Consider the following 27,041-nt stretch of genomic DNA (forward strand, 5'->3'; position numbering starts at 1 on the left):
TAATGGTTAAAGTTGGGTGTCAACTTGGCTAGGCGATGATTTACAGTGGTTTGGCAGTTATATAATGATGTAATCTGGCAGTTATGTAATGTAGTCATCATTCATGATGTGATCAGCCAATCAGTTGTAACGGGAGTTTCCTCAGGGGTATAGCCTGCATCCAATATATATATGGATGTAATGATGAAGCTCGCTGCTTTCTCGCTCTGGATCCTTGTCTGGCTCATCATCATCTGACCTCCAGTTCTTGGAACTTGAGCTAGTGGCCTTCTGTATTGCCTGCTGCTCTAGGGGTTCATTAGCTTCCGCAGCCTGTGAGCCAGTGGCTTGCCATCTGACCTGCAAATCTTGGATTTGTCAGCCCCTGCAGCTACATGAAGAAGCCTCCAGCCTGACACCTGATCCACAGACTTGGGACTTTCTAGCCTCTACAGTTGCATGAGCCTTTTCCTTGAGATAAATCTCACTCTGTGTGTGTATGCTTCACTAGTTTTGCTTTTCTAGTACCTAACCTAAGACAGTTGCCACTGAATTCCGACTCATGGCAACCACACCCATGTGTGCACAGTGGAACTGCTCCATAGGGTTTTCAATTGCTGTGACCTTTCAGAAGCAGATATCCAGGCCTGACTTCTGAGGCATCTCTAGGTGGGTTCAAACTGCCAACATTTTCGCTAGCAGTCGAGTGCTCAACTGTTTGCATAACACCAAAAGACACCCATGGACAAAAGCAATGCAGTAATCACAAATTTCCCACAAAAAATGAACTGTGCCCTGATGGTTTCTCGCTCTCATTTATTGTGGCATGTGGCAAAGACTGTGGGGTGGGAAGGGCTCCTGGGTGCTGGGCTCTACTCAATGCCAGCAACGCTACTCACTATACCAAGTAAGCGAGTCAAGAAGAGCTAGTGGTCCTGCTGCTTGTCTGGCTCTTAGTGGCTTCTTGGCATGCTGTTCCAACCCCAGAGAATCCATACCTTTGGTATACAGGCCTCTTCTAGCTCCTGGGTCCTCAGAAGTGATGTTCCCAGGCAGCCAGGGCTAATGCCTACCACTTGCTCTCAGGCCTACCACTTTGAGGCTCTCCTGATACCTGGGCTCCTCCAGGAACCCAGTGTTTTGCTAAATTCTGTCTGTGAACTGAAGTCCCTGAGTGGTGCCAATGGTTAAATGCACTTGACTGCTAACCAAAGGGTTGGTGGCGGTTTGAGTTCACCCAGAGGCTCCTTAGAACAAAGTCCCAGTGACCCATTTCTGAAAAATCAGCCGTTGAAAACCCTGTGGAGCACAATTCTACTCTGACACATGGGACCACCATGAACTGGAATTGACTCTACAGCAATGAGTGGTGGTGGTCCCTGAACTACTCAAAATCAAACCAAAGCCAGAATGTACCAGACTGCTGAGTCTAGGTAGCTTTTCCAGAAGAGAGCTAGGCTACAGGAGGACCCAGGAAAGAGGGGAAAGGGTGTGAGTGCTATAGCATGGGAAGGGAGGGATGGAGTGGGAAGGGGGGAGGCAGGGCCACCTCTTTGTGATATAGGACTGAGACAACCAAGGGAATCCAATGACATGGGCATGAGTATCCGTCACCATATGTCACACCTTGGGCAGGGCTGACAGTCACTGCTACATTCTCCATGGTCAAGGAGTAAGCTTTATGTGACCTGTGGAGGACTCCTCCAAGAACTCATCTGGAGTCACTGCAACAGTGGTGGAGGGGGAGCCAGCTTACTATGTTTGCACACGGAAGGAATCTCTTAAGAAAATTTTGTACTGTAAAGTATTAGCAGAACAGGAAGGTGCTAGAGGCAATCCCCCACTGCTCTGAGCATCCAGGCACATTCTGCTGGGTATGCCAAGAATGCAAGGTTCTGATCTATCTTTACTCAGGCCATTTCTCAGCTGTATTTGCCAAGAGCAACCTAGAAGGATGAGGTGATGTCTCCCCCTGAGACAAAGAGCAGGCTTGCCCACTGCTTACTATAAAAGCACCAGGTTCCCCAAGCCCAGTGTTCCTTGGCTGCAACAAAATCCTACTATAGGTACAGTATCCATCTGGGCTCATGGTGTCACCTCTGTGGGACCCGGGACCAAGGAACAACACATATGCTGATGCTCATGCTGCCTGATCTATGTGAGAAACATAGTCCTTCATCTCTGACCTGGAAGTCTACCAACATCTATGAACAGTAACAGGCTAACTTACTAGCTTTTTAAAGAGTAGAATTCCAAACTCGACAGAAGATTCCTATTATTAAACCTATGATGGTTAAGACTGTGTATCAACTTGGCTGGGCCATGATTCTTAAGTGCTTTGGCAGTTGTATAATGTGATCACTTCCCTGTTGAAATGTGATACGTGATCACCCCCATGATAGAATCTGCTGAGTGGCACTGGTAGGGGTGGGGCCTGTGGTGGCTCACCACCCCCTCAGCCTTCATCTCTCCACCTTCCACCGCCTACTTCCTTTCTGCTCACCTTGCAAAGATTGTTGGCTTATTCTGGATCCAGCAGCTGTCTCGTCTGAACTCTGGTTGTTGGGACCTAAGCTAGCAGCTTACCTGTCCATCTTGAGATTCGCTGATCTTCACAGCCTGCGAGCAAGAGTCCTGCTCCCCCACCTGCCTATCGTGGGTTCAACAGCCCCTGCAGCTACGTGAATCAGGAGAAACCTTGCGGTCTTGCCTGCCAACTTTGGGGATTCCTTAACTTTCACAGCCCGTGAGTGGGAGGCCTGCTCTCTGACCTGCTCATCTTGGGTTCGCCAGCTTCTGCGGCTCTGATCTCAAGGACTTGGGACATTCCAACCCCTACAATTGTGTGAGCTGTTTCCTTGATATAAATCTATATATATTTATAAACCTTACCGGTTTGCTTCTCTAAAGAACCCAGCCTAAAACAAAGCCCCAGAGCCCCAAGAAAAGCTTACAGCAGAGTGAACGATGAATTCACAGGTCTTGGTCAAGTCCTTGGCCAACAAAGACCGCCTCATGTCACAGCGCAGTGTGTACTGGAGGGAAAGTCAGAAAAGAAAATGCCATTTTAGTGTATTTGCTCCCATCTTAAAATTACATCAAAAAGACAAGTGATTCAACATATTTTAGGGAAACTTTGTCTAACTAATGCATTATATAAAATAAATGTAATTTTTGTTGTTGTTGTTAGCTGCAAGTCAACCCCCAACTCATAGTGACCCCGTGTACAACAGATCAGACTGCTGTGATCTATAGGGTTTCCACTGGTTGATTTTCAGAAGCAGATCACCAGGACTTTCTTCCTAGTCTTAGTCTGGAAGCTCTGCTGAAACCTCTCCAGCATCGTAGCAACACACAAGCCTCCACTGACAGACGGGTGATTGCTGTGCCTGAGGCGCACTGGCGGGGACCAACCCCAGGTCTCCCACACGGAAAGCGAGAATTCTGCCACGGAACCAAAGCTGCCCTCTTATATAAATAAAAGGGGGAGTTAATGCTCAAGATAAAACCATTTTTACCGGAAAAGCCAAACAAAACACTTTGTTTTTCTTCAGCCTATTTCCACAACCATCCTGATTGGATTTTGGACCCATTGGAAAACAGTTACATCGACTTACCTATAATATAGGGAAAGACCAGACTAGTAGGACTGAAGGAGCAACACACTTAGAGGGAGAAACTAATTACATGTCTCACTGTGTGACCCAGACAAGAACCACAACTCTTCTAAGCTTCAGTTTCCCCCCTCTGTGAAATGGATATGTTAACACCTACCTGCAGTGAGAATCAAATGAGATAATGTGTGATGGACACTCAGTACAGGGCCTGACACACAGCCATCAAACCCACTCTGACTCAGGGCAACCCTATGTGTGTCAAAGAAGAAATGTGTTCCACTGGGTTTTGAAATGGCTGATTTTTTGGGAAGCAGATAACCAGGCCTTTCTTCCAATGCACCTCCGGGTGGATTGAACCTCCAACCTTTTGGTAGCAGGGACGACACATGCTGATGTTGTGGTGCCTGCTGTGCACGAGAAACGAAGGCCCTTTTCTCTGACCCAGAAGCCTCATGTTTTCTACTAACATCCATGAACAATAACAGGCTAACTTACTAGCTTGTGAGTAGAGTAAAATCTCAGGCCCGAGCGAAAATTCCTACAATTAGTTGTTTGTACCACCCAGGGGCAGTAAAACAGTAGCTATCTTGTAGTAAGGCCTAGAAACTTCTGGAATAGCATGTAGCACTTTGTAGACCAACACAGGCAAGTTGCTTTCCACCCCTTCATTTACTTGCTTAGCAAGCACCCACTGTGTGTACGCAGCAGTAGGTACCGGGGCCATGCCGAAGGTCACAACCGTACCCTCAAGCAGCTTACAGTTTTCTGAAGAGTATTCACCTTTTAGTAACATGTAGCAATAGTGTTAAAACACTCAGGACTCTCGAGGATTTTAAAATAGTTCCTTATATTTTAACCTTAAGGAGGAATAGAGAAGGTAAAGTCTTTTTAAAATTTTTATTTTGGGAAACTTTAAACATACGAAAGTAAAGAGAAGAGTACTATGGAGCCCTACATATCCATCGACCAACTTCTACAACTGTCAACTCCTGGCTGATCTTTACTTCTACTTCTTCTCAGCCTCCCCTCTCTGCTAACTCACAGGTATATCCTCCATGCAAAATAAAGTGGGAAGAAAAGGAATACGGCATCACATGTGCCTTTAACACACCCAAATTCAACTTCTCTGTCACCCTCCTATTGTTTTTCTAAAAGTCCCTGAGGGAGTACCCTGCCTATTGAGCTTAAAGCTTGGCTTTGAATCGGAAGTGTCCTTCACATCCCTGAACTGAGTGGCTGTTTGGACAATTATCCTGTAACAAAATTCTACAGCAGCAGCACTACCTTAATGCTAGTCTTAAAAAAAAAAAAAAAAAAAACCTATACCCATGTTTAATGAAGTTAATAAAGTTAGCTAATGTTTTCATCATCCAGGAAAAACTTCAGGATTATGTAAAAAAATAATTTTCATAAATGGGGCTATGTGCATAGCTAAATCAAGAAGCTATGTTCTTATGAACAATCTATCTGCATTGAACAAGAAGTTTCTATATATTTAAGTGCTACTGGGGAGATGAAAACATTTTTGTCAAATGTCTGCAAGGATCGATCAATTTATTGATCTATCATACACATCAATAGAATATCCACAGATATCTATAGATACATATATATGCACTTGCCAACAAGATTTCAATCTGTTCTTGCAAGCAGACCAGGTCACCGAGGGCTGGCATGACGTGTACCATCGTTCTCCCGTACAGCCCCACGCTGTCTTCTACAGCCCTGGGGTGCACTCTGATTCTTTTCCCAGTGGGAACTTTCTCTTCCTCATTTTTCAGTCTCGGGGTGTGGGTGGGGCTGACCCCTCCCTACCTGGGTCCAGAGTAGGCAGTGAGCAGGGACTGCTGCTGGGGACTATGGACACAATCCTCTTTCTGCTGAGGTCGCCAACCCCGGTAACTACAGACAGCCAGCACAGCCATTGTAGGAGGAGAGCCTGCCTGAGGCGGGAGCCTTCCAGTGGGGACACCACAGGAGTCAGTCCTGCAATCCAACCTGTCCCAGACGTTTTCCTGGAATTGCTAGTCTGGTGATCCAATATCCCTTTTTTTGGCTTAAGTCAGTTTGAGTTGGATTTCCATAACTTGTAAATCAAAGGGTGCAAATGAAAGGAATAAACTTTTGGTCAGTAAATATGTGTTACGTGTGAAAGCAATAACTAGCAATATAATCTGGTCAATAAGTATCACCAGTGTAGAAATATTAATATAATTTGGTCACTAAATATTTGCTAAGTGTGAAAGCCACAGCTGGTAATAGAAGGCTGTGGGTGATAGTGGGGAGGGGAGAAAGGTGGAGAAAAAGGAAAATGCTGTTATGTTCTAGGAATTGTTCTTTTACCTGCACTCAGAACACCCACTGCCTTGTGAGAATTAATTGAGTTACCTGCACTATCTCAATTAATTCTCACAACATCAGTATAGAATGTTACAGCAACAGGTTTTTTGGATTGAACTGTGTTCCCCAGACAGATATGCTGAAATCCTAAACCCTGTACCTGTGAAAGTGACCTTGTTTGAAAAACAAGGTTTTTCTTTTTCTATCAGTTGGGTCAAGTGAGGTCACACGGGAGCAGGGTAGGTCTTAGCCTCACAGCAGGAGAGACACTATGTGACCATAGAGGCAGATGCGTCTGTGAGCACCAACGGACGCCAGGGGCTACTGGGAGCCCCCAGGAGCCGAGACAGAAGCATGGGACAGTTCCTCCATCATAGCCCGCAGAAGGAATCAACACGGCTGACACCCTGATTTAGACAGTTATCTCCAGAACTGGGAGACAATGAAGTCCTGTTCTTATAAGCCACCTACTTTGTGATACTTTGTGATAGCAGCTGTAAGAGACTATGACATTCAGATCGTTAGGATAATATTAGGACAGTCATCATTAGTTCATCTATTCAACCATTCAGCAACTTTCCACTGCACAATGTCTATGTGCCAGGCACCCTGCTCAGCACATTCTCATTCTCTCATTTAATCCCCCAGAAGGAGAGGTAGGGAAAGCTGATCAGAGCCACAGAGGGAGGACAGAAACTTCCATCTGCCGGTTGCCAAAACTCATGCTCCGAATCCTTACGCTACAGTGAGGCAGAGTGCTAATTCAAGCCCAGACCTGTCTGCCGCAAACCCCTTGCCTTCCCCAAGTACCGAGGAGCGATCTAGGGATGTGAGCTACAGGAGGTCAGGAGGGTCAAGACGACAGACTGGACAGGGCATGGAAAGGGAGGTACGAGATTTGATCTTATCTGACAGCTGAGAAACACAACATCCACATGAATAAAGAGAGTCTCTGACACCTGTCAACTGACTTAAAGCAGACTCCTAAAAAGAGTATCTGTAACTGTGAAAGGGTAACGGTAAACTCTACACATTAATTCTGAATAGACAATTTCACAGACATGTTGGTACTGCTATATTTTGCTTTATAATCTCAAATCCTAAGCAGGGCCACAAGAGTAAAACAATCTTGCCTACAATTTAAAGAATTTTTAAAAGAAAAAGTAGCTGCGCAAAAAAAAAAATAATAATAATTTTTTTTTTTTTTTTTAAGGACAGTGAAAAAACCCTGAGAGATTCTCTTATGTGGTATTTAATAATGAAGAAAAACGACCTAAACATAACTGACAAAAACAACAAGAGCAAAAATAATCAAGCCCTGTGTCTAGGAAATAACAGATAAATGAAACCCTGCAAGTTAGGGACAAATACTGGCTAAATTCTAAATCTTTTACTCTGTCTTCTGATTTTTACTATTTTTACATTATGTTGTTAGCTGCCACTGTTGGCCCCTGCCTTGTTGTGACCCCATGCACAAAGTGGCAAAACACTGCCTGGTCCTACGCCATCCCCATGATCAGTTGTGCATCAGAGAGTGGTGATCCATGGGGTGTGTCTTGTGATCTAATGGTGCTATAAGAGAAATAGCACAGGTGGATCGTTTCAACAAAGGGAAAGTTATTCGCTCACAGTCTAGGAGGCTGAAAGTCCAAATTCAGGGGGTCAGCTCCAGGGTAAGGCTTTCTCTATTGGCTCTGGAGAAAGGTCCTTGTCGTCAGTCTTGCCCTGGACTAGGAGCTTCTACGCGCAGGAACCCCAGGTCCAAAGGAAGCACTCTGCTCCCCGCATGGCTTTCTTGGTGTTATGAGGTCCCCATGCCTCTCTGCTCGCTTCTCTTTTACATCTCAAAAGAGATTGGCTTAAGATTTTACCTAATCTTGTGGAGCTCATCAATATAACTGCCACTAATACATCTCATAACATCATAGTGATAGGATTTACAACACACAGGGAAATCACATCAGATAAAAAAATGGTAGACAATCATACAATACTGGGAATCAGGACTTAGCTAACTTCTCAGATACTTAATCCATGGCAGGGTTTTCACTGGCTGATTCTCAGAATTAGATCACAAGGCCTTTCTTCCTCGTCCATCTTAGTCTGGAAGCTCTGCTGAAGCCTGTTTGGCGTTACAGCAACACCCCGGCCTCCGCTAACAGACAGGTGGTGGCTGTGCATGAGGTACACAGGCTAGGAATCCAACCTGGGTCTCCTCTCCGGAAGGCGAGAGAATTCTACCACTGAAGCACTTTCAATTCCAGAAGTGATATGGGTATAAAAAATACTAAGACAAATTAGAATGAAAAATTTCTTTGTGCCTATGATAATTTGAGGAAGATGGTATCAGGAGTTAACAACGTAACTGTCTACTTCAGAGTAACTGGTTAAGCCATGAGCACCAGGGAGAGGGCCCCGTGGGCTCCTGCGCCGAAGTCTGCCTGCGACCACATGTTGTCACTGTCTCTCTGGGCAGCACTGGCCCTCCCGTGGAACGAGGAGGCTAGAAGAAGACCTGTCTAGAAACTGAATGAACAAAAATAGATACAGCAAAATCTCATAATCCCAGTTTCTCTCAAGACGTATATTTTCTCAAAAGAAGCTATGATGAATTTGAATATGAATTAGGAATCAGATAATATTTGGGAAATTTAAAAATTTTGAATGGTGTGAAAACAGTAACAGCGGTTACACAGAGGAATGTCCCTAGGTTTTAGAGATGCGTATTACTTAGAGATGAGGTATCAAGATTTTGTGACTAACTCTGAAATGATTCAGAAAAAACAAATACAGATGAAACAAATTTGGCAAAATATTAATAAATGCTGAATCTAGGTGACAGGTATAACAGTGATTTAAAAAAAAAACAAAAACTAAACCTGTTGCCATCAAGTCGATTCTCATAGCTCGCCTCTTCATTTTTAGATATTTGTGAGACATCTGGGGAGACATAGAGTCCCCAGTTTCAGTATTCTGGGATTAACCCTTAACTAGTAAAAATCAGATGACAAAAAAGGGAGAAGTAGGGACATTGGTGGTTTAGCAGTAGAATTCTTGCCTTCCATGCAGGAGACCTGGGTTCGATTCCTGGCCGAGACACCTCAAGCGCAGCCACCACCTGTCTGTCAGTAGAGGCTTGTATGTTGCTATGATGCTGAACAGGTTGTAGTGCAGCTTCCAAACTAAGAAAGACTAGGAAGAAAAGCCTGGCAATCTACTTCTGAAAATCAGCCAATGAAAACTGTATGAATCACAACAGTCTGATCCACAACCTTTCATGGGAATGGTGCGAGACTGGGCAGCATTTTCGGTCTGTTGTGCACAGGGTCGCATGAGTTGGGACAGACTTGACTGCAGCTAACAACAGGGGTGAATATTCGATTTACAGAAGAATTCACCATGTTAACTCTCTTACTTCATTTTAAATAGTTTCCAATTTACATACAGCTGTGCAAGAACACAAGTATACAAGTTTTAGATGTACATTTGTATCTCTTTCTTGGCAACATCTGGAGAAAGATGAGGTTTCCAATTTCTTTTTAAACAAGTGCATCTTGTTTTAACAGGTAATGATAAAAACAGGAAAAAATAACAAGAAGTATGACCAGTGAAAACCTGATGTTATTGCAGTAAGTTTCTAATCAACATATCCTTATATTATTAAATAAACAGTATTAAAGAACTACTATGTGGGTAAGTGTCACGGATTGAACTGTGTCCCCCAAAAATGTACGTCAACTTGGCTGGGCCATGATTCCCAGTGTTGTGTGACTGTCCACCATTTTGTCATCTGATGTGATTTTTCTATGTGGTTTAATCCTACCTCAGTGATGTTAATGAAGCAGAATTGGAGGCAGTTATGTTAACGAGGCAGGACTCAATTTACAAGATTAGGCAGTATCTTCAGTCAAACTCTTTTGAGATATAAAAGAGAAAAGTCAGCAGAGGGACAGGGGGATCTCCTACCATCAAAAATGAAGAACCAGAAGGGGAGCATGTCCTTTGGACCTGGGGCCCCTGTACTGAGAAGCTCCTAGACTAGGGGAATATTGATGACGAGGACCTTCCCCCAGAGCCAACAGAGAGAGAAAGCCTTTCCCTGAAGTTGGCACCCTGAATTCGGATTTCTAGCCTCCAAGACTGGGAGAGAATAAATTTCTATTTGTTAAAGCCATCCTCTTGTGGTATTTCTGTTATAGCAGCACTAGGTAACTGAGACAGAGCTTCGTGACGGAGCTCTTAGGCAATTCATAAAACTCACAAACTTTGGTGAAACCTTCACAAGTGTTTTGAGGATTTTTATTTTAAAGGTGCCATATGTCCTCACCAATGCCAAATCACCAACTAAAATCTAATTGCATTTTTTAAATGCCTAACTTTCAGCCTCTTTTGCACATTCATAAAACAAAACAGTTTTGTCTCATCTAGCAAGGGAACTGCTGCAAGACTGGTATCACAAAAGTACCTTTCTTTCCACCGACTAAAGGAAAGGCTCTCTTTCTCTCACTGTGAGTCATGACTCCAAACAGCCCCTGAGACAACAATAGCAACTCTGAAAGACATCCTTAACTAGCAGAGGTAGACGGGAAGTCATAAATTCACTTCCCCTCATTTATAAGGTTCATTCAGTAAAGAATACAAGTCTATGTTAGAGTCATAGCCTTTGGATATTAAACAAAGAGATGTTTATAAGTACGAAAGAGACAAGTAAGTTAGTGCTGGTGCCAGAAAGAAGCTAGGGCATATCTATCACCAAACCGTAAGCGCACCCCGTTACAGTGTCAGCGTGCCCTGAAAGAGCCCAAGAGAAACAAAAGAATTTTAAAATAGTTACGACATGGTTCCTCTACGATTCCTATAAAAAATAATGGTCACATATGGAATTTACTGTGGCACAGGTAAGCACTCAGCTACCAACCAAAAGACTGGAAGTTTGAATCTACCCAGGGGTGCCTCAGAAGAAAGGCCTGACGATCTACTTCTGGAAAATCAGCATTGAAAACCCTATGCAGCACCGTTCTGCTCTGACGCACATGGGGTCGCCATGAGTCAGAACTGACTCGATGGCAACTGGTACAGGTTTTTATGAAACGTATTCTGCAGGGCAAAATGAGCAATCAATACAGAACACACATGAGAGGTCTCAGCAATAAATACAGTATTAAATTCTTGGGTCCACCTATGGACTCTTGATGGAAGACAGGGATGCTTTTCGGGAGAAACGTTAGGAAGCCAACAACGTGGGGTTAGGAAGCTCTCACCTGGATGTTGACAAACACGCCATGGTAAGTCTCATACAGAACTTTGTTACCCTTCACGTGCAGAGGAAATTCAAAAGGAATTTCTGTCTTGCCGCTGGGGAATTTTCCTGGCTTCACCATTTCTATGGTGCTGGTGATAATCTGCACAGGCTGTAAACAAAAACCCATGTAATACACTTTTAGAGGTACTCTCAAACTACAGTTTATTAATAACCTCCTTAAAGACTCAACACTCGAAATCTTGGATGCTATCCACAAGTGTTTTGGGCAACACGGTGGTAGGTCTGGAGATGAACAGAGATCTGGTTCCACTTCCTAAGTCTCTGGCATGATGGTCGGTTACCGTGCCTGGGACACAGTAGGAACTGGACAGATGTTTCCCTCTCTCTTCCCCAAATAACTCATTTAACTGTCACAGTAACTCTCTGTGTTCACCTGGCTAGGCTATGGTGCCTTTGGCCCAATACTAGTCTAGATGTTTCTGTGAAGCAGATACTTGTGATTAACGTTTACAATCAGCTGACCCGATAATGTAGGTGAACCTCACCCAATGAGGTGAAGATCTTAAGAGCAAAAACTGCGGTTTCTGAAGGGAGAAGGATTTTGCCTTAATACTGTAACATAAACATCCTGCTGGAGTTTCTAGTCGGATGCCAGGCCTACAGATTTTGGGCACAAGACTCCTGGAGTTTTCAGCCTGTCACTTGTCCTGTGGATTTTGGCAAAGCAGGTAGAAAAGTTTTTGAAGCTTTGGTTTAGCATCGGTCTGAGAAAGTCTGTACCTTATGAAATAAGTCTCTAAGTGCTAATGGGTTAAAATAAGAAAATTGTGGAAAAACAGGTCAAGGCCCGAAATCTCAATACTGTTAATACTAATATTCACCCTTCTTTCTTCTTAACTCTTTCCCCCTCAAAACTTAAAGAGTTAATATGTCCTTCAGGAAAACAAAGCTCTAAGTACAGATCAAGAGTTTACTTTCGGGAATACGTAGCTCTACCTTAAATGACAAAAAGAAATGAATGGCTACTTGCTCCATTTGGATCTTAACCTTAACGTTAAATCCAAAACCAACAACTTACAACGTTAACCAAATACCATTTCTGCTTTAGGATGTCAAGGACCACCATAAGCCAAAGGCACAAATTCTCTTTATTGGCTAAAATTAATTTATTTATAGTTCTAATCCTATTTATTAAATAGGAACAAATACGATCACACTTTGGATAATAAGATACTTAGAAACAAAATATCTAAATACGTCTTCAATTTGATCATTAATTACTAAAAGTACAACCATCACCACTCTTTGCAGAATAATGAGGTTGTTGGGTGCTGTCCAGTCAGTTCTGACTTATAATGACCCTATGTACGACAGAACGAAATACTACCTGGTCCTACTCCATCCTCATAATTTTCATTATACCCGAGCCCACTGTTGCAGTCAATTTATCAAACCATGCTGTTGAGGGTCTTCCTCTTTTTCTCTGACCTTCTACTTCACCAAGCATGATAGTCCTTCTCCAGGGACTGGTCCCTCCTGATAGCATGTCCGAGGTATGTGAAATGAAGTCTCACCATCCTTGCTTCTAAGGAACATTCTGGCTATACTTTTTCCAAGATAGATTTGTTAATTCTTCCGGCAGTCCATGGTATATTTAACATTCTTCGCCAACACCATAATGCAAAGGCACCAATTCTTCTTCAGTCTTCATTATTCATCGTCCAGGTTTTGCACGTATATAAGACAACTGAAAACACCATGGCTTGGGTCAGGTGGACCTTAGTCCTCAAGTGACATCTTTGCTTTTCAACACTTTTCAACACCAGTGCGATGTGTTGTCTGATTTCTTGACTGCTGCTTCCATGGGTGACTGTGGATCCTAGTAAGATGAAATCCTTGACAACTTCGATATTTTCTCTGTTTATCATTTTGCTGCTTACTGGTCTAGTTGTTAGGGTTTTTGTTTTATGGTGAGGTGTAATCCACACTGAAGGCTGTAGTCTTTGATCTTCATCAGTAAGTGTTTTAAGTCTTCTTTGCTTTCAGCAAGCAAGGTTGTGTCACCTGCATGTTGCAGGTTGTTAAGGAGTCTTCCTCCAATCCTGATGCCCTTTTTCCTCATACAGTCCAGCTTCTTGGGTTATTTGCTTAGCATACAGATTGAGTAAGTATGATCAAAGGATACAACCCTGACATACACCTTTCCTGACTTTAAACCACACAGTATCCCCTTGTTCTGCTCAAACAATTGTCTACATACAGGTCCCTCATGAGCACAATTAAGTGTTCTGGAATTCCCATTCTTCCCAACATTATCCATAATTTGTTATGATCCACACAGTTGAATGCCTTTGCATAGTTAATAAAACACAGATAAACATCCTTCTGGTATTCTCTGCTTTTAGCCAAGATTCATCTGACATCAGCAATGATATCCCTCGTTCCACGTCTTCTTCTGAATTCAGCTTGAATTTCTGGCAGTTCCCTGTTGATGTACTGTTGCAACTGTTTTTGAATGATCTTCAGCAAAATAGATTACATTAATGATAGATTACAACAATAAAGACAGACAGCATATAAAACCACCATAGATGTTTGAATAGCAAATGAAACATCTAAAATCTAAGCATTCTTACCTTAACGGAATTATAAAAAGCTTCAAACACACCCACACTTTTGGCACTGAGCTGGAGATTTACAGTTCCTTCCATTGTCAGAGATACTCCCTGATGCTGGACTGAATCCTTACTAGTTATGGCCACCACACCGGAGAGTATTTCCTAGAAGACAGAAGACAGCCACCAATTAAATTAATGTACCACTTTCATTCACCTCATTTATGAGCAAAAGTAAGTCCACTTAACAATCAATTCGTTCAAAAACTCAGAGTCTCATTGAGTACTAGTAGTTATTACAGAACAGACTCCAGAGCACCAAGATGGAGAAGGCCAGGGGCCCACCGACAACGCAGGGCTGTGCATGCTCACAGGGAAGCATCCCGGAGGAGGGTGCAACAAATCTCATCCTACCTGCCTTTCAGACACATCTTCCTTCATGGACTGGTAGAACCCCAACAAATATTGATTTTAAAAGGGCAAAGAGAAGGGTCTGGGCAAACACAGGTTCTGAACTACCTCACACACGATACAGACAATGACTGCTTCAGAAGAGGCACAACATGACAGAGCTCTTGCCCTTGGGCTCTTTTTCAACTACGCTGACTGAAATGACCACACAACTTAAAATTTCTGAGTGAGGTAACACAGCTGACAGTCAGCCTGGTGTCCCTGTTGCCCAGAAAACCTCAATACTAAACACACGCAGGCAACACTCCACTTTCCCCTAAGCCCTTCCCAGCCCCTCGTGTTCTGGGTCACATCAGGGGTCATTCCAGCCTGGAGTTCCTGGTTCATAAATCACTTAAGGACTTCACAACAGCTCTTCTATTCATTTATCTGCAGATAATGAGCGAGTAACAGAATATGCACATTAACTACATTCTTTACTGCACAGCAGTTTCTTCCTGTCGCCACAGAACATGAGAGTTTCAATTTGTTACGGGGGTTTAAGTGGAAAAGGAAGTTCAGGGGATTAAATAGCATCAACCAAAGCAGAAAGAGAACCCACAATAAACACACAACAATATGTTTCTAACATGACCTTCAGGGATGTAACACAACTCTCGTCATATGTAATATGATGGCAAAAAATGGTTGACGATAAACGAAAACCAAAGCCAACAACAATGGCCTGCAGATCAAAACATAAAAAAAATTCTGTCCCATTAGTATTCAAACTGCTCATCTCTTACTTCCTGTCACCATCCAGTAAAAAAAACAGTCAAGTTCTTAATTATGTGGAATGTTGGGAGCAGAAATAAGTCTACGTCCCCACACGTGCTAAGGAGTCCCCGGGTGGGGCAAATGGTTAATGCGCTTAGCTGCTAACTGAAAGGCTGGAGGTTCGAATCCACCCAGGGGTACCTCAGTAGAACTGTTTTGACAATTCTAAAAAATCAGCCACTGAAAACTCTATGGATCACAGTTCCACTCTACATACATGAAGTCGCCATGAATCAGAATCATCTCGAGCACATGGATTTTAAATGTGCTAAGCATTCTGTCTTTGTTCCCCAGCGCCCACCCCAAAGCACAGAAGTCTCGATTAAAACAAATACAATTGACTCCATTTCAAGCAGAATTCAAGTAGAACTCATTTTGTTCCTAAGAACACATAAACCTCCTAAACAAATTTAAATGAAAATTCCTCTGAAATAATCTATTGTTTTTGTATAATGTAAATAAAATTGAAATCTAATTCGAAAACATTTAAGTTCACTAGTACATTTTTTTTAATGCACTTGACTAGTATTTCCCAACAATAAAATGAGACAAAATAATTTCATGAATGTTATCAATTAAATAATAGTGCTGGAGGATAGCTGGGTTCCTGTTTAATTTTAACACTTTCAGTTAATCTCATGGGCACAGGATCTACACTGACCACTAACTGGTGTATTATAATCATGGCATTTAATAGAAACTCTTCCTTATTTAATCCCTGTGGCATAAGAAAGAAAAAGCAGTGAAGTATCTGGGAAATAAGCAAATATTTTATGTCCCGAAGGACTCTTTTTGTCATTCTTTGATTTGATTAAGAAACAATATAGTAATACAAAATTAATAAGATACTTATAGATAAATTAGGCACACACAGAGACACACACAGAGTTGTATACATACGCAGTTTTATTCAATTTGTCTCGCTTACTTTGGACATGTTATCAGGAGGGACCAGTTCCTGGAGAAGGACATCATGCTTGAAAAAGTACAGGGTCAGTGAAAAAGAGGAAGGCCCTCAACAAGATGGACTGACACACTGGCTTCAACAACGGGCTCAAACGTACCAACAATTGTGAGGATGGTACAGAACCGAGCAACATTCTGTTTTGTTATACATGAGGTCACTATGAGTTGGAGCCGCCCTGACAGCACCCAACAACAAAATTCAATTCCTACCAATATAAGGAGGATACAGATTAGAACAAGTGTCGCCCGAGAAGTCAAGGATTTTAGAAACCGAAGATGTTTCAGCAAAGAGTTAAGACCCAAGGCAGTGAAAAAGTAAAAAAATTCTGATAAAGGAGGGCAGAATACAGTTGAAGAACAGAAATTAAGGAAAACCCAAGACCTTGCTGGAAATTTTCCCCTCAGACTTTTGTCTTGAATCTCAACAAGGAGCAAATAAGGTTTATGACTCTGGATGGTGCCAACTCCCCCCACCCCACAACCCATGTAGCAAAAAGGGGTTTGTCATCTCAGGATGGCCTTCAGGATGGCAACGGACTCAGAAACAATCTACAAAAAATCATACGCACGTAAGCTATTGTTTTAAGGAGAGGAGCCAAAGCTTTTGTCATATCATCAAGGAGGGCCTTGACCTGAAAAAGATTCAGACACAGATAAGAGATGTAGACCCCTCACTTGTATGCAAGTAGAAGACACAGGGGTGATGGGCCCCAACACTTCAGATGGCAGATCTCGCCCTCTCATGGGTTTGCAATTGCGCTATTCAACAAAGTCAGCAGCAAAGACCCCTCAGATCCCACCAGCATCACGGAAATCTTCCCTCTGAGTGAATGAGGTGATGTGTTCACAGCAACCGTACTACACAGAGCCTGCTATATGCAAGTTCAAGCCCCTGCCCTGGGGGAGCTAAGTCTAAGAAAAAGGCCCAACATAGCTCATCTACAACCACAACCCAAGAGAGAAGACTAGAAACAAAGAAAGAAAGAAGCCACCGGTCACACTTTGGTCTTCTCAGTCATGCCTGCTTTCCCAGCGGAAACCACTACCACACTTGTCCACCAGTACCTGTTGCCTTCAAGTTGATTCTGACTTGTGGCAACCTCATGTGTGTCAGAGCAGAACTGTGCGCCATACAGTTTTCAACAGCTGATTTTTCAGAAGTAGATTGTCGGATCTTTCTTCTGAAGTGCCTCTGGGTAGACTTGAACCTCCAACTTTTTGGTTAGCAGACGAGTGTGTTCACCATTTGCACCACCCAGGGACTTTCACATTTGTCCAAAGGGTGATAAAAAAAGACTACATTTCCCAACCTGGTCTTCTCAAAACGTAAAAGGCCACTATGAAACCCATACTTTATCTCTCTCTCTTTTAAAAATTTTACTATGGTAAAATATATATACGTTTCCACTGTAACTACTTGTAAGTGTACAATTCCGTGGCATTAATTCGATCCACAATCTTGTGCAACTATCACCACCATTTGTTTCCAAAGCTTTTTCATCACCCCAAACAGAAACTCTGTGCCCATTAAGCAGTTTCTCTCCATTCTCCCCTTTTCTCAGCCCCTGGTAACCTCTAATCTACATTCTGTCTCTCTGCATTTGCCTACTCTAGGTTTTTTTCTCTTTTTTTGTTCTCTGGAATAAAATACCAAAACCACAATTGGGATTCTGGGTTTGAAGACGATGGCGTCAAGTCAGCATTCCGCCTCTGCTTCCTGGAAATCATCCCAAAGGGCAAGGAACGAAACCACCGACTTCATTTTTGGTGAAGCAAGGAGACAGTGAATACCACGAGAGAGGTCGAAGAGCTGCCAAAAGAAGCGACGACCCAACAGGGGTGCCTGCAGCAAAAAACTGGAAGAAGGCCACATGGCTGTGGAGTTCAGAAAGGGCGAGCAAAAAGCTTCTGGAAGGTGTGGTACACGGGGGCTGCTGCACTGGCTGGCCACTGAAGCTCTGCTGGAGCTGGTCAGGTTCTAAGGAACAGAGGAGGCGAATGAGGGAGGGCACAAATATGCTGTTTGGAGGAAGCAGTCCTTTTGGGCAGTGGAGGCAATGGGCTCCTCTGCACTGTGAAAATCAATGCAGCTCGACAGCTGAAGAGACATTCAAGAAACTCACACAGAAAACCTCAGGCCATTAGAAAACTCTCGGCCAGCCTGATTTAGGAATAAACTCATCACCTGTAAGAACGAGACCTTACATAGAACAAGCAGAGGAACATATGACAGCAGAGGAGATTAAAAAATTAAAGAGAAAGAAAAGAAAAACCCAAATGGCAGGTGGTGGATACACAAAAGATCAAGTCACTCTTCAACTTGAAAGAACCCCACCCCGCTCTCCATCTCATTCAGGGTAAAAGCCCAGGTCATTACGGTGGCCTACAAAAGGGGGTCTGCTCCCTCCCTTAACCTGTCTCCCCTCACTCACTGGGCTCCCACCTCACTGGCCTCCTTGCTGTTCCTTTAACAGGCTGGCACATTCCAGCCGCAGGGCATTTGCACCTGCGCCTCTCTCTGCCTGGAAGCTCTTCCCTCACACAGCCACAAGCCTGGCTCCCTCATCTCCATCAGGTCATTGCTCACACAACACCATTCTGTGAGGACTTCCCTGACCACCCTATTTAAAACTACAGTCGCCCCTCCCAACACACACTCATTCTTCCCCTCCTTTACTTTTCCTCTGTAGCACTAATCACCCTCTAAAATACTACACATCTACGTATTTGTTTTACTGATTGTCTATCCCCCACCCACTGGGATGTAAACTTCACTTGGGTAGAGTGACTGACAACAGTAAGCACTCAGTGAGTTATTTACTGAATGAATAAATGATCATTCACCAGAAAAAACGGTGCCACCAAGCAGATGAAAATTGTGACCCATAAATTTTTTAAATGTAATGAAACAATTGCCTCTATAAAGGGCAAACACAACAGAAGCCTATAAGAGCTCAGGGATGAAATGGTGAGGCAACAGAAGGCAGAAAAACATAAGAAGAGCTCAGAAAAGAAGTGAAAGAAAAAAAAATTTCAGGAAAAGAGGTGAATTTGGAAAGGGCACAAAATACCTCCAGGACAGAAGTGAGAAAATTCAAACAAAGTAGAGAATTCAAAAAAGAATTGAAAAGAATCACAGAGAAAAGGATAAGTATGAAGGCCAAGTGAGGAATATCCAACACAGGCACAATGTAGTTCCCAAAGAAGAAAACTGAAATAGCGTAACAGAACAAATACTTACTGATATAATTCAACACTAGTGAAAGGGCAAATAAAGTAACAACAGTCAACGAGAGGACAGACTCCAGTAAAATTATTTTACTTCAAAAATAAAAGAATCCTTCAGGCAGTTAGGCGAAAAAAATAAGTCACTTATAAGAGGGAAAAATCGGATTTCTCCACAGCCAAATATAATCCAAAGTGACACCAGGGCAATAACCACAAAAATGTTCAAGAAAACGTGTGACCCTAGAATCTCATACACATCCAAATAGTCATTCAAATATTAAAGAAGCAAACAGCTTAAAACATGTTAAAAAAAAAAAAAACACCAAGGACGCTATGTAAAATTCCTTCTTCAGGAATTTACTAGATAGTCATCTTTAATCATCCAGGAGATGGCTAGAAAAACTATGTTAAAAGAGCCACTTATGAGGGTTGCATCTATTTAACTATAAAGATAAGACTAAAAGACATGTGCTGATTGTGGTGAAAACAGAATGCAAAGTATTAAGTCCCGACAGCACGGAAATTATTTAAAAAACATCAGGTGGGCGTGCAGGGATCAGCGGCGGCTCAGTGGCAGAATTCTTTCCTTCCATGCAGGAGACCAGGGTTCAATTCCGAGCCGATGCGTCTAAAGCACAACCACCACCCATCTGTCACCGGAGGTTTGTGTGTTGCTACGATGCCGAACGGCATTCAGTGGAGCTTCCAGACCAAGACAGACTAGGAAGAAAGGCCTGGTGATCTGCTTCTGAAAATCAGTCAGTTAAAACCCTACGGATCATGAAGGTGTGATTCCATTACGCATGGGGTCACCGTGACTCAGGAGGTGAACTGGTAGCCATTAACAACAACAAAGTTGGGGGAGCGGAAGCACAAGAACATGGGAGGTAGTATCGTCTACACAGTTTCCTTATCTTTGACAAGTGGAGTTCAAAAGGTATCATGGAAACTGTGCTTTCCAATAAGGTAGCCACTAAACATATGTGGCTATTTAAATTTAAATTTATAATAGTTAATACTGAATAAAACTTAAAATTCAGGTCCTTAGTTACACTAATCACATTTCAAATACTTAGTACCCACATTACGGCTAGTGGCTATCATACTGGATAGTGCAGATAAACAACATTCCCATCATCACATCGTCAATAGAAAGTTATACTGGCAAGTGCTGACTTACAGTTAAAAAATCAGATAATATAGTACCAATAAACTTAACAAAGGTAAATGCCAAAAAAGATATTTATAAATTACTAAGATCAGGTGGTAGAAGAAGGGGAGAAGGAAAGGAAAAATACACTAATTTCATCATTGTTCATTAAAAAAGTATAGTAGGGAATTAATCAATAACATCTAAAACAGATATAAATCATACAAACAACATAAACAAGGAAAATAAACTGCAGGGTGAAAAATATTTTTAAAACTCAACAAAGCAGCAATGAAGAATTAATGCCAAACATATGTCATATCAATAAATGGGTGAAAGTAATGCCTATTAAAAGCAGACATTCAGATTGCATCACAAAGCAAAACCCAATCTTTTACTGCATGAAAGAGGGGCACCTAAAAACGGCAGGTGTGGAGGGGGGGCAGATTTGGAAAGGTTGAAGAAGAAAGGATAAGCAATGAATATGAAGCAAATGCAAAGAAATAAATCATAGACTGTAATCTTAATATCAGACAAGGTTGAATTCAAAGAATGAAGTGTTAAACAAGACAAAGAAGGGTACTTTACAATTCTAAAGGGTGTAACACAGTGAAGACATGAGGTATTATAATCCATGAATCAAATAACATAGCATCAACCCTCAAAAACAAAAATTACAGGGAGTTCAAGGAAAAACGGAGTAAAACACCTCAGTTATATAAAAAAAAAATTTTTTTTGAGACGTTAATTCAATTCTCTCTGATCATGCAGATAAAGTAGACAAAAAGGAAGAAAGACACAGAAGACTTAAATTACTGTCAGTAAGGATAACTAATTGGCATATACTGAACCCTACACTCTGAAAACTGAAAATACACTCTTTCCAATGTCCATGGCATATTCACAAAAATTGACTATATTAACCCACAAAGAAAACTAGTAAGTTCAAAAGCTATTTCTTTAGGAAAAAAAGAAGAGGAAAGCAAATTACTAACTAGATCTTCTAGATCAAGAGAAAAAAGAGAGGAAAAATCCCCAAAATAAGGGGGAAATAACCAGAGACAGTTAAAAGAATAATAAGAGAATATATTGTTCAACTGTTTATAAGTAAATTTGAAAAACTGATAAAGCAGATTATTTTTCTAGGAAAACATAATTTAACCCAAGGTACTCCAAAGGAGATATAAAATCTAAGCAAATCAACCACCAAAGAAGAAATGGAAAAGTTATAAATAAGGCCTCCAAAAAAGCACCGGGCCAAGAGTTTCACAAGTGATCATTCCCAAATGTGTAAAGAACAGAAAATTCCAATATTAAGCTATTCCAGGATGTACAAAAAGAAGGAACATTTTTTATAAAGCAACCTTGATACCAAAGTCAGACAAAAACTGCACACACACACACACAAGCAAAATAAACTATAAAGTATATGAGACCAAATGGGTAACACCTGCCCAAAAGCAGAGACAAAAAGGCAGGAAGGGACAGGAAACCTGGACGAGTGGACACAGAGAAGGGGAAGGAGGGGGGAACGACACTGCTAACACACTGCAGGGGATTGCAGCCAATAACCCAAAACAATTTGTGTATACGTTAATTGAGAAACTAATCTGCACTGTAAACTTTTACCTAAAATGTAGTAAAATTAAAAAATAAATACAGAAAGCTTATAGATCATTCTCACTTACAAATACCAATGCAAAGGTGCTAAATATTATGAAATACAACCCGATAATGACTTAAAGAAATTTTATACCATAAACAAGTAGGATTTAGCCAGGTATATAAAGATAGTTTAATACTGAATAAAATTATTAACATTACTATATACTCATTCACTATATTACAACTCACTACATTAACAGTTCTCAAGAGAAAAACAATATAATCATCTCCATAGATGCTGAAAGGTACGTGATAAATACCTTTAATGGATAAATTTAATATTCATTCCTGATAACATTCTTAGTAAAATAAAAATAGATATTACCTTAACACAACAAAATATATCTTACTTAAAAGTCAGTATCAAGCTTAATGGAAAAATGGGATACAGTACATTCCATTTAAATCAGGAATAAAACAAGATGTCCACTATCACCATTACTGTACTGTAAAAACCAGACGCATTGCCGTCGAGCCGATTTCAACTCAAATCAACCCTATGGGACAGAGTAGAACTGCCCCGTAGGGTTTCCAAGGAGGGGCTACTGGATTTGAACTGATGACCTTTTGGTTAGCAGCCTGAGCTCTTAACCACTGTGCCACCAGGGCTCCCACTATACTGTAAGAACTAGTTAATTCAATGAAACTAGAGAAAAAAATAAGTATAAAATAAGTATGAAAATTGGAAAAGAGGAGGTAAAATGATAATTATGTGCAGATGACTATGACTGCACATTAGAAAAAAAAATCCAAGACAATCCTCTGAAAAACTATCAAGAAAATTCCAGAAAGGGAGGTAGCAGTGTCAAAATTAATATACAGAAATCAACAGGTGTCATGTATAAAACAACAATCAGTGAGAAGATACACTGGAAGAAAAGACTCTATTTACAAGAGCAACTAAGCTAAAATACTTCTAAATCAATTTAACAGTAAAGGTCTAAAGCTCCAATTTGTAGAAAACCTGAAACATGCCTGAAGGGTACAAAAGAAAACGTGAACAAACGGAAAACCATACCATGTGTTTGGGTAGGAAGATTTAATATCCTCAGTATTTATCTACTTTCCCTGACGTAGGGAAACGTTTCTTTTTTTTGGGGGGGTGTGGTGGGGGTGGGACAGGCTGGACAAGCTGATTCTAAAGTTCATATGGAATAATAAATACGCAATTCCAAAAAGAATAGAAATGAGGGGCAACTAGCCCTATGGGAAATTATAATGTTACCATAATTTACAAAGTGTGGCACAGGTGAAACGTACGGGCTGAAATATCAACAGAAGAGAATGGAAAGTAAAGGAGACCCAAACAGTATGGAAATTTAATATATGATAAAGGTGGCATTTTAAATCCATAGAGAAAAGATAGAATATACTCAATAAATGACACTGGGACACCTGGTTAGATGACTGGAAAAAAATTAAGTTGGAGCCATACCATAAATTTCTGTATGTGAAAAATTCTAAATCAATCAAAAATTTAAATGTAAAACCTAGAATACTAAAAGTTTTAAAAGAAACAAGAGAATGATTTTTATCATTTCAGAGTCGGGAAAGTCTAAGAACGACTCAAAACTCTGAATAAATACGACTAAATATAAAGAATTTCTGTTTGATGAAAATGATTTAGGGGAGTATATGCAACTTAAAATAACAGGCAAAGGGCTGACTCCCCAAACATTTTAAGAACTCCCTAAAAAAAATCAATGGAAAACACAACAGAAAAATTAAAAAATGGGCAAATGATACGAACAAAGAGTTTACAAAGGGAAAATACAAACTGTTCCTAAACCTAAGAAAAAATGCTAAGTATCAAGATAATTTAATTTAAAAAATAATTAAAACTACCCTACGAGTGACTTTCCACCTACCAGCTTAACAAAGTCAGAAAGTTTGACCACAGTGCTGGTAAGGATGGGGAGAGTGGCAGGTGCTCTTATGCACTGCTGGGGAGAGTCTAAAATACTACAAACTCCTAAGGGCCGTTTGGTAATACCAAAAACACTTTACCAGCTCAGGTACTCGGCAATCCCACTTGGAGGAATTTTCCTCAGATATGTTTGTACATGTGAAATGACTTATGAACAGTCATTCCCTGCAACATCATTTGTAATAAAAAAAGATTGTAAACAACCTAAGTTTCAACAATAGGAAGCTGGTGACTTTTTTTAAACAATATTTCTGGGAGATCATTCATATTCGTACATAAAGAGACTACGTGTTTTGTTTTCGTTTTTTAAGGTTGCGTATCGCACCACTTGTGGAAGAGGGGTAGAAAAAGAACAGTTGTACATATTTATTTGTATCTGCACAAAATATCTTTGAAAGGAATCACAATAAATTGGACAGGTTGGCTACAGAGGTAGGGGTAGATGGGATCCACATTAAACTATTAAGTGTTGAACCATGTGAACTGATTACCTACTAAGATAAAAAATCAATTTTCTTTTTTTATGTATTGTATTGTACTTTAGATGAAGGTTTACAGAACAAACTAGTTTCTCATGGAACAATTAGTACACATATTGTTCTCTGACATTGGTTACCAACCCCACGACATGTCAACACTCTAGTCTTCTCCACCCTGGGTTCTCTATTGCTAGCTTTCCTGTCCCCTCTCCTGCCTTCTAATCCTTGCCCCTGGCCTGGTGTGCCCCTTTAGTCTTGTTTTGTTTTATGGGCCTGTCTAATCTTTGGCTGAAGGGTGAACCTCAGGGGTGACTTCATTACTGAGCTAAAAGGGTATCTGGGGGCCACACTCTCAGGAGTTCTCCAGTCTCTGTCAGACCAGAGTCTGGTCTTTTCTGTGTGTATGAGTTAGAATTTTGTTCAACATTTTTCTCCAGCTCTGTCCAGGACCCTCTATTGTGATCCCAGTCAGAGCAGTTGGTGGTGGTAGCTGGGCACCATCTAGTTGTGCTGGACTCAGTCTGGTGGAGGCTGTGGTAGCTGTGGTCCATTTGTCCTTTGGACTAATCTTTCCCTTGTATCTTTGATTTTCTTCATTTTCCCTTGTTCCAGATGGAGTGAGACCAGTGAAGTATCTTAGATGCTCGTTCACAAGTTTTTAAGGTCCCAGACACTACTTACCAAAGCAGAATGTAGAACATTTTCTTTATAAACTGTTATGCCAGTTGAGCTAGATGTTCCCCAAGACCATGGTCCCCACAGTCCTCAGCCCAGTAATTTCGGTCCCTCAGGGAGTTTGGATGTGTCTATGGAGCTTCCATGACGTTGCTTCGGACAAGTTGGGCTGGCTTCCCCAGTATTGTGTACTGTCTTACTCTTCACCAAAGTTACCACTTAACTATTGTCTATTTAGTGCTTTTCCATCCCCACTCCTCCCGTCTCGTAGCCTTCAAAGATTGTTTTTTTGTGTGTGTGTAAACCCTTTCATGACTTTTTATAGTGGTGGTCTCATACAGTATTTGTCCTTTTGTGATTAACTTATTTCACTCAGCATAATGCCCTCCAGATTCATCCATGTTGTGTGATGCTGCCCAGATTCATCATTGTTCTTTATCACTGTGTAGTACTCCACCGTGTGTATGTAGCATAGTTTGTTTATCCGTTCATCTGTGGATGGATATCTAGGTTGTTTCCATTTTTTTGCTACTGTGAACAATGCTGCAATGAACACGGGTGTGCATATGTCTATTCGTATGACAGCTCTTATTTCTCTAGGATATATTCCTAGGAGTGGGATTGTTGGATCATGTGGTATTTCTATTTCTAGCTTTTTAAGGAAGTACCACATCGTTTTCCAAAATGGTTGTACCCTTTCGCATTTTCACCAGCAGTGCATAAGAGTTCCAACCTCCCCACAGCCTCTCCAACATTTGTTATTTTCTGTTTTTTTTTATTCATGCCAGTAATGCCAGGGTTAAGATGGTATCTTATTGTGGTTTTGATTTGCCATTTGTCTAATGGCTAGAGATCGTGAGCATTTCCTCATGTGTCCGTAGGCCGCTTGAATGTCTTCTTTGGTGAAGTGTCTGTTCATTTCCTTTGCCCATTAAAAAATCAATTTTTAAATAAGATGAAATCTCAGAATGGATAGTCTCTAGACATAAATGCACAAGGTTCTAATCTCCTCATGTTTTGGTAATTCAAGGGCATAGTTACCTTCCTAAAGATTTCATGCTAAAAAATCACTTATTTTTGGAGCGTCCCTTACTTTTCACTTGAATGCAACTGCCAGAGAAGTAAAAGCCTTTTAGTTAAATGCCTCAGCCTTTTTCTCTCCATTATCCTTCCTCTGATGGGGTGGCACCATGATAGGCCATGGCAGGCCATAAATGTTCCCAAGAGTCCTCTGTGTACTTCAACAAGTCCATCCTTCCTAAAATTTCAGTAATACCCTTAAAGCCTTGGATTCTCACATCACATTTGGTCTAGAGATCTTGTACACCACCAGTGAGTTGCCCTTCTATCTACCAGCAGGGAATCACATGCACTAAGTCGTTAATTAACGAGAAAAAAAAATCATAAAGTCACTGAGTTGGGTAGAAAACAAGAGTCTAGACAAGTAACTGCTTGCTGAAACACCCTTTCTTACTAGCACTCAGAGACCCATTTTGGTTGGAAAATGGAAATCAGAAACATTAAGGAGAATTCAACTTCTTAGGTATCTGTATCTCCAGTATTCTGTATAACAAAACTGTTTCCCATCTTGCTTGGAAAACAGAATAAACAATCACTAGATTTCTCCACCTAGTAAATAATGGTCAACATTATGTGGTGTTTACCGAAGCTCCAGAAAGGAAAATTTTGAAGGGGATATGTCATCTCCCATCTATCATTAAAACTGAGATAATGCTCCTAGCAATTCCATTCCTAAATTTTACCCAAGTGAAATGGAAGTGCACGTCCACACAAAAACCTATACATCACTGTTTTCAGCAGCTTCATTCCTAATCACCTAATGTCCTTCAATGACAGAACGGCAAAACAAACTGTGGTACATCCGTACCAGAGGAGACTCAGCAATAAAG

At 41.3% G+C, this 27,041-nt stretch overlaps 1 protein-coding gene across 1 annotated transcript in view; it reads right to left on the reverse strand.

Moving 5' to 3' along the window:
- VPS26C (VPS26 endosomal protein sorting factor C) overlaps nt 1–27,041 on the reverse strand; it is a 77,710-nt gene that overhangs the window by 26,196 nt on the left and 24,473 nt on the right. The window contains exons 2-4 of the mRNA XM_049874838.1: nt 13,836–13,979; nt 11,198–11,347; nt 2,934–3,014 (exon numbers count right to left, since the gene is read on the reverse strand). Coding sequence (XP_049730795.1) covers nt 2,934–3,014; nt 11,198–11,347; nt 13,836–13,979 — 375 coding nt within the window. The remainder of the gene's footprint in view (nt 1–2,933; nt 3,015–11,197; nt 11,348–13,835; nt 13,980–27,041) is intronic.

This window comes from Elephas maximus, chromosome 2, assembly GCF_024166365.1.
Source record: "Elephas maximus indicus isolate mEleMax1 chromosome 2, mEleMax1 primary haplotype, whole genome shotgun sequence".
NCBI lineage: Eukaryota > Metazoa > Chordata > Mammalia > Proboscidea > Elephantidae > Elephas > Elephas maximus.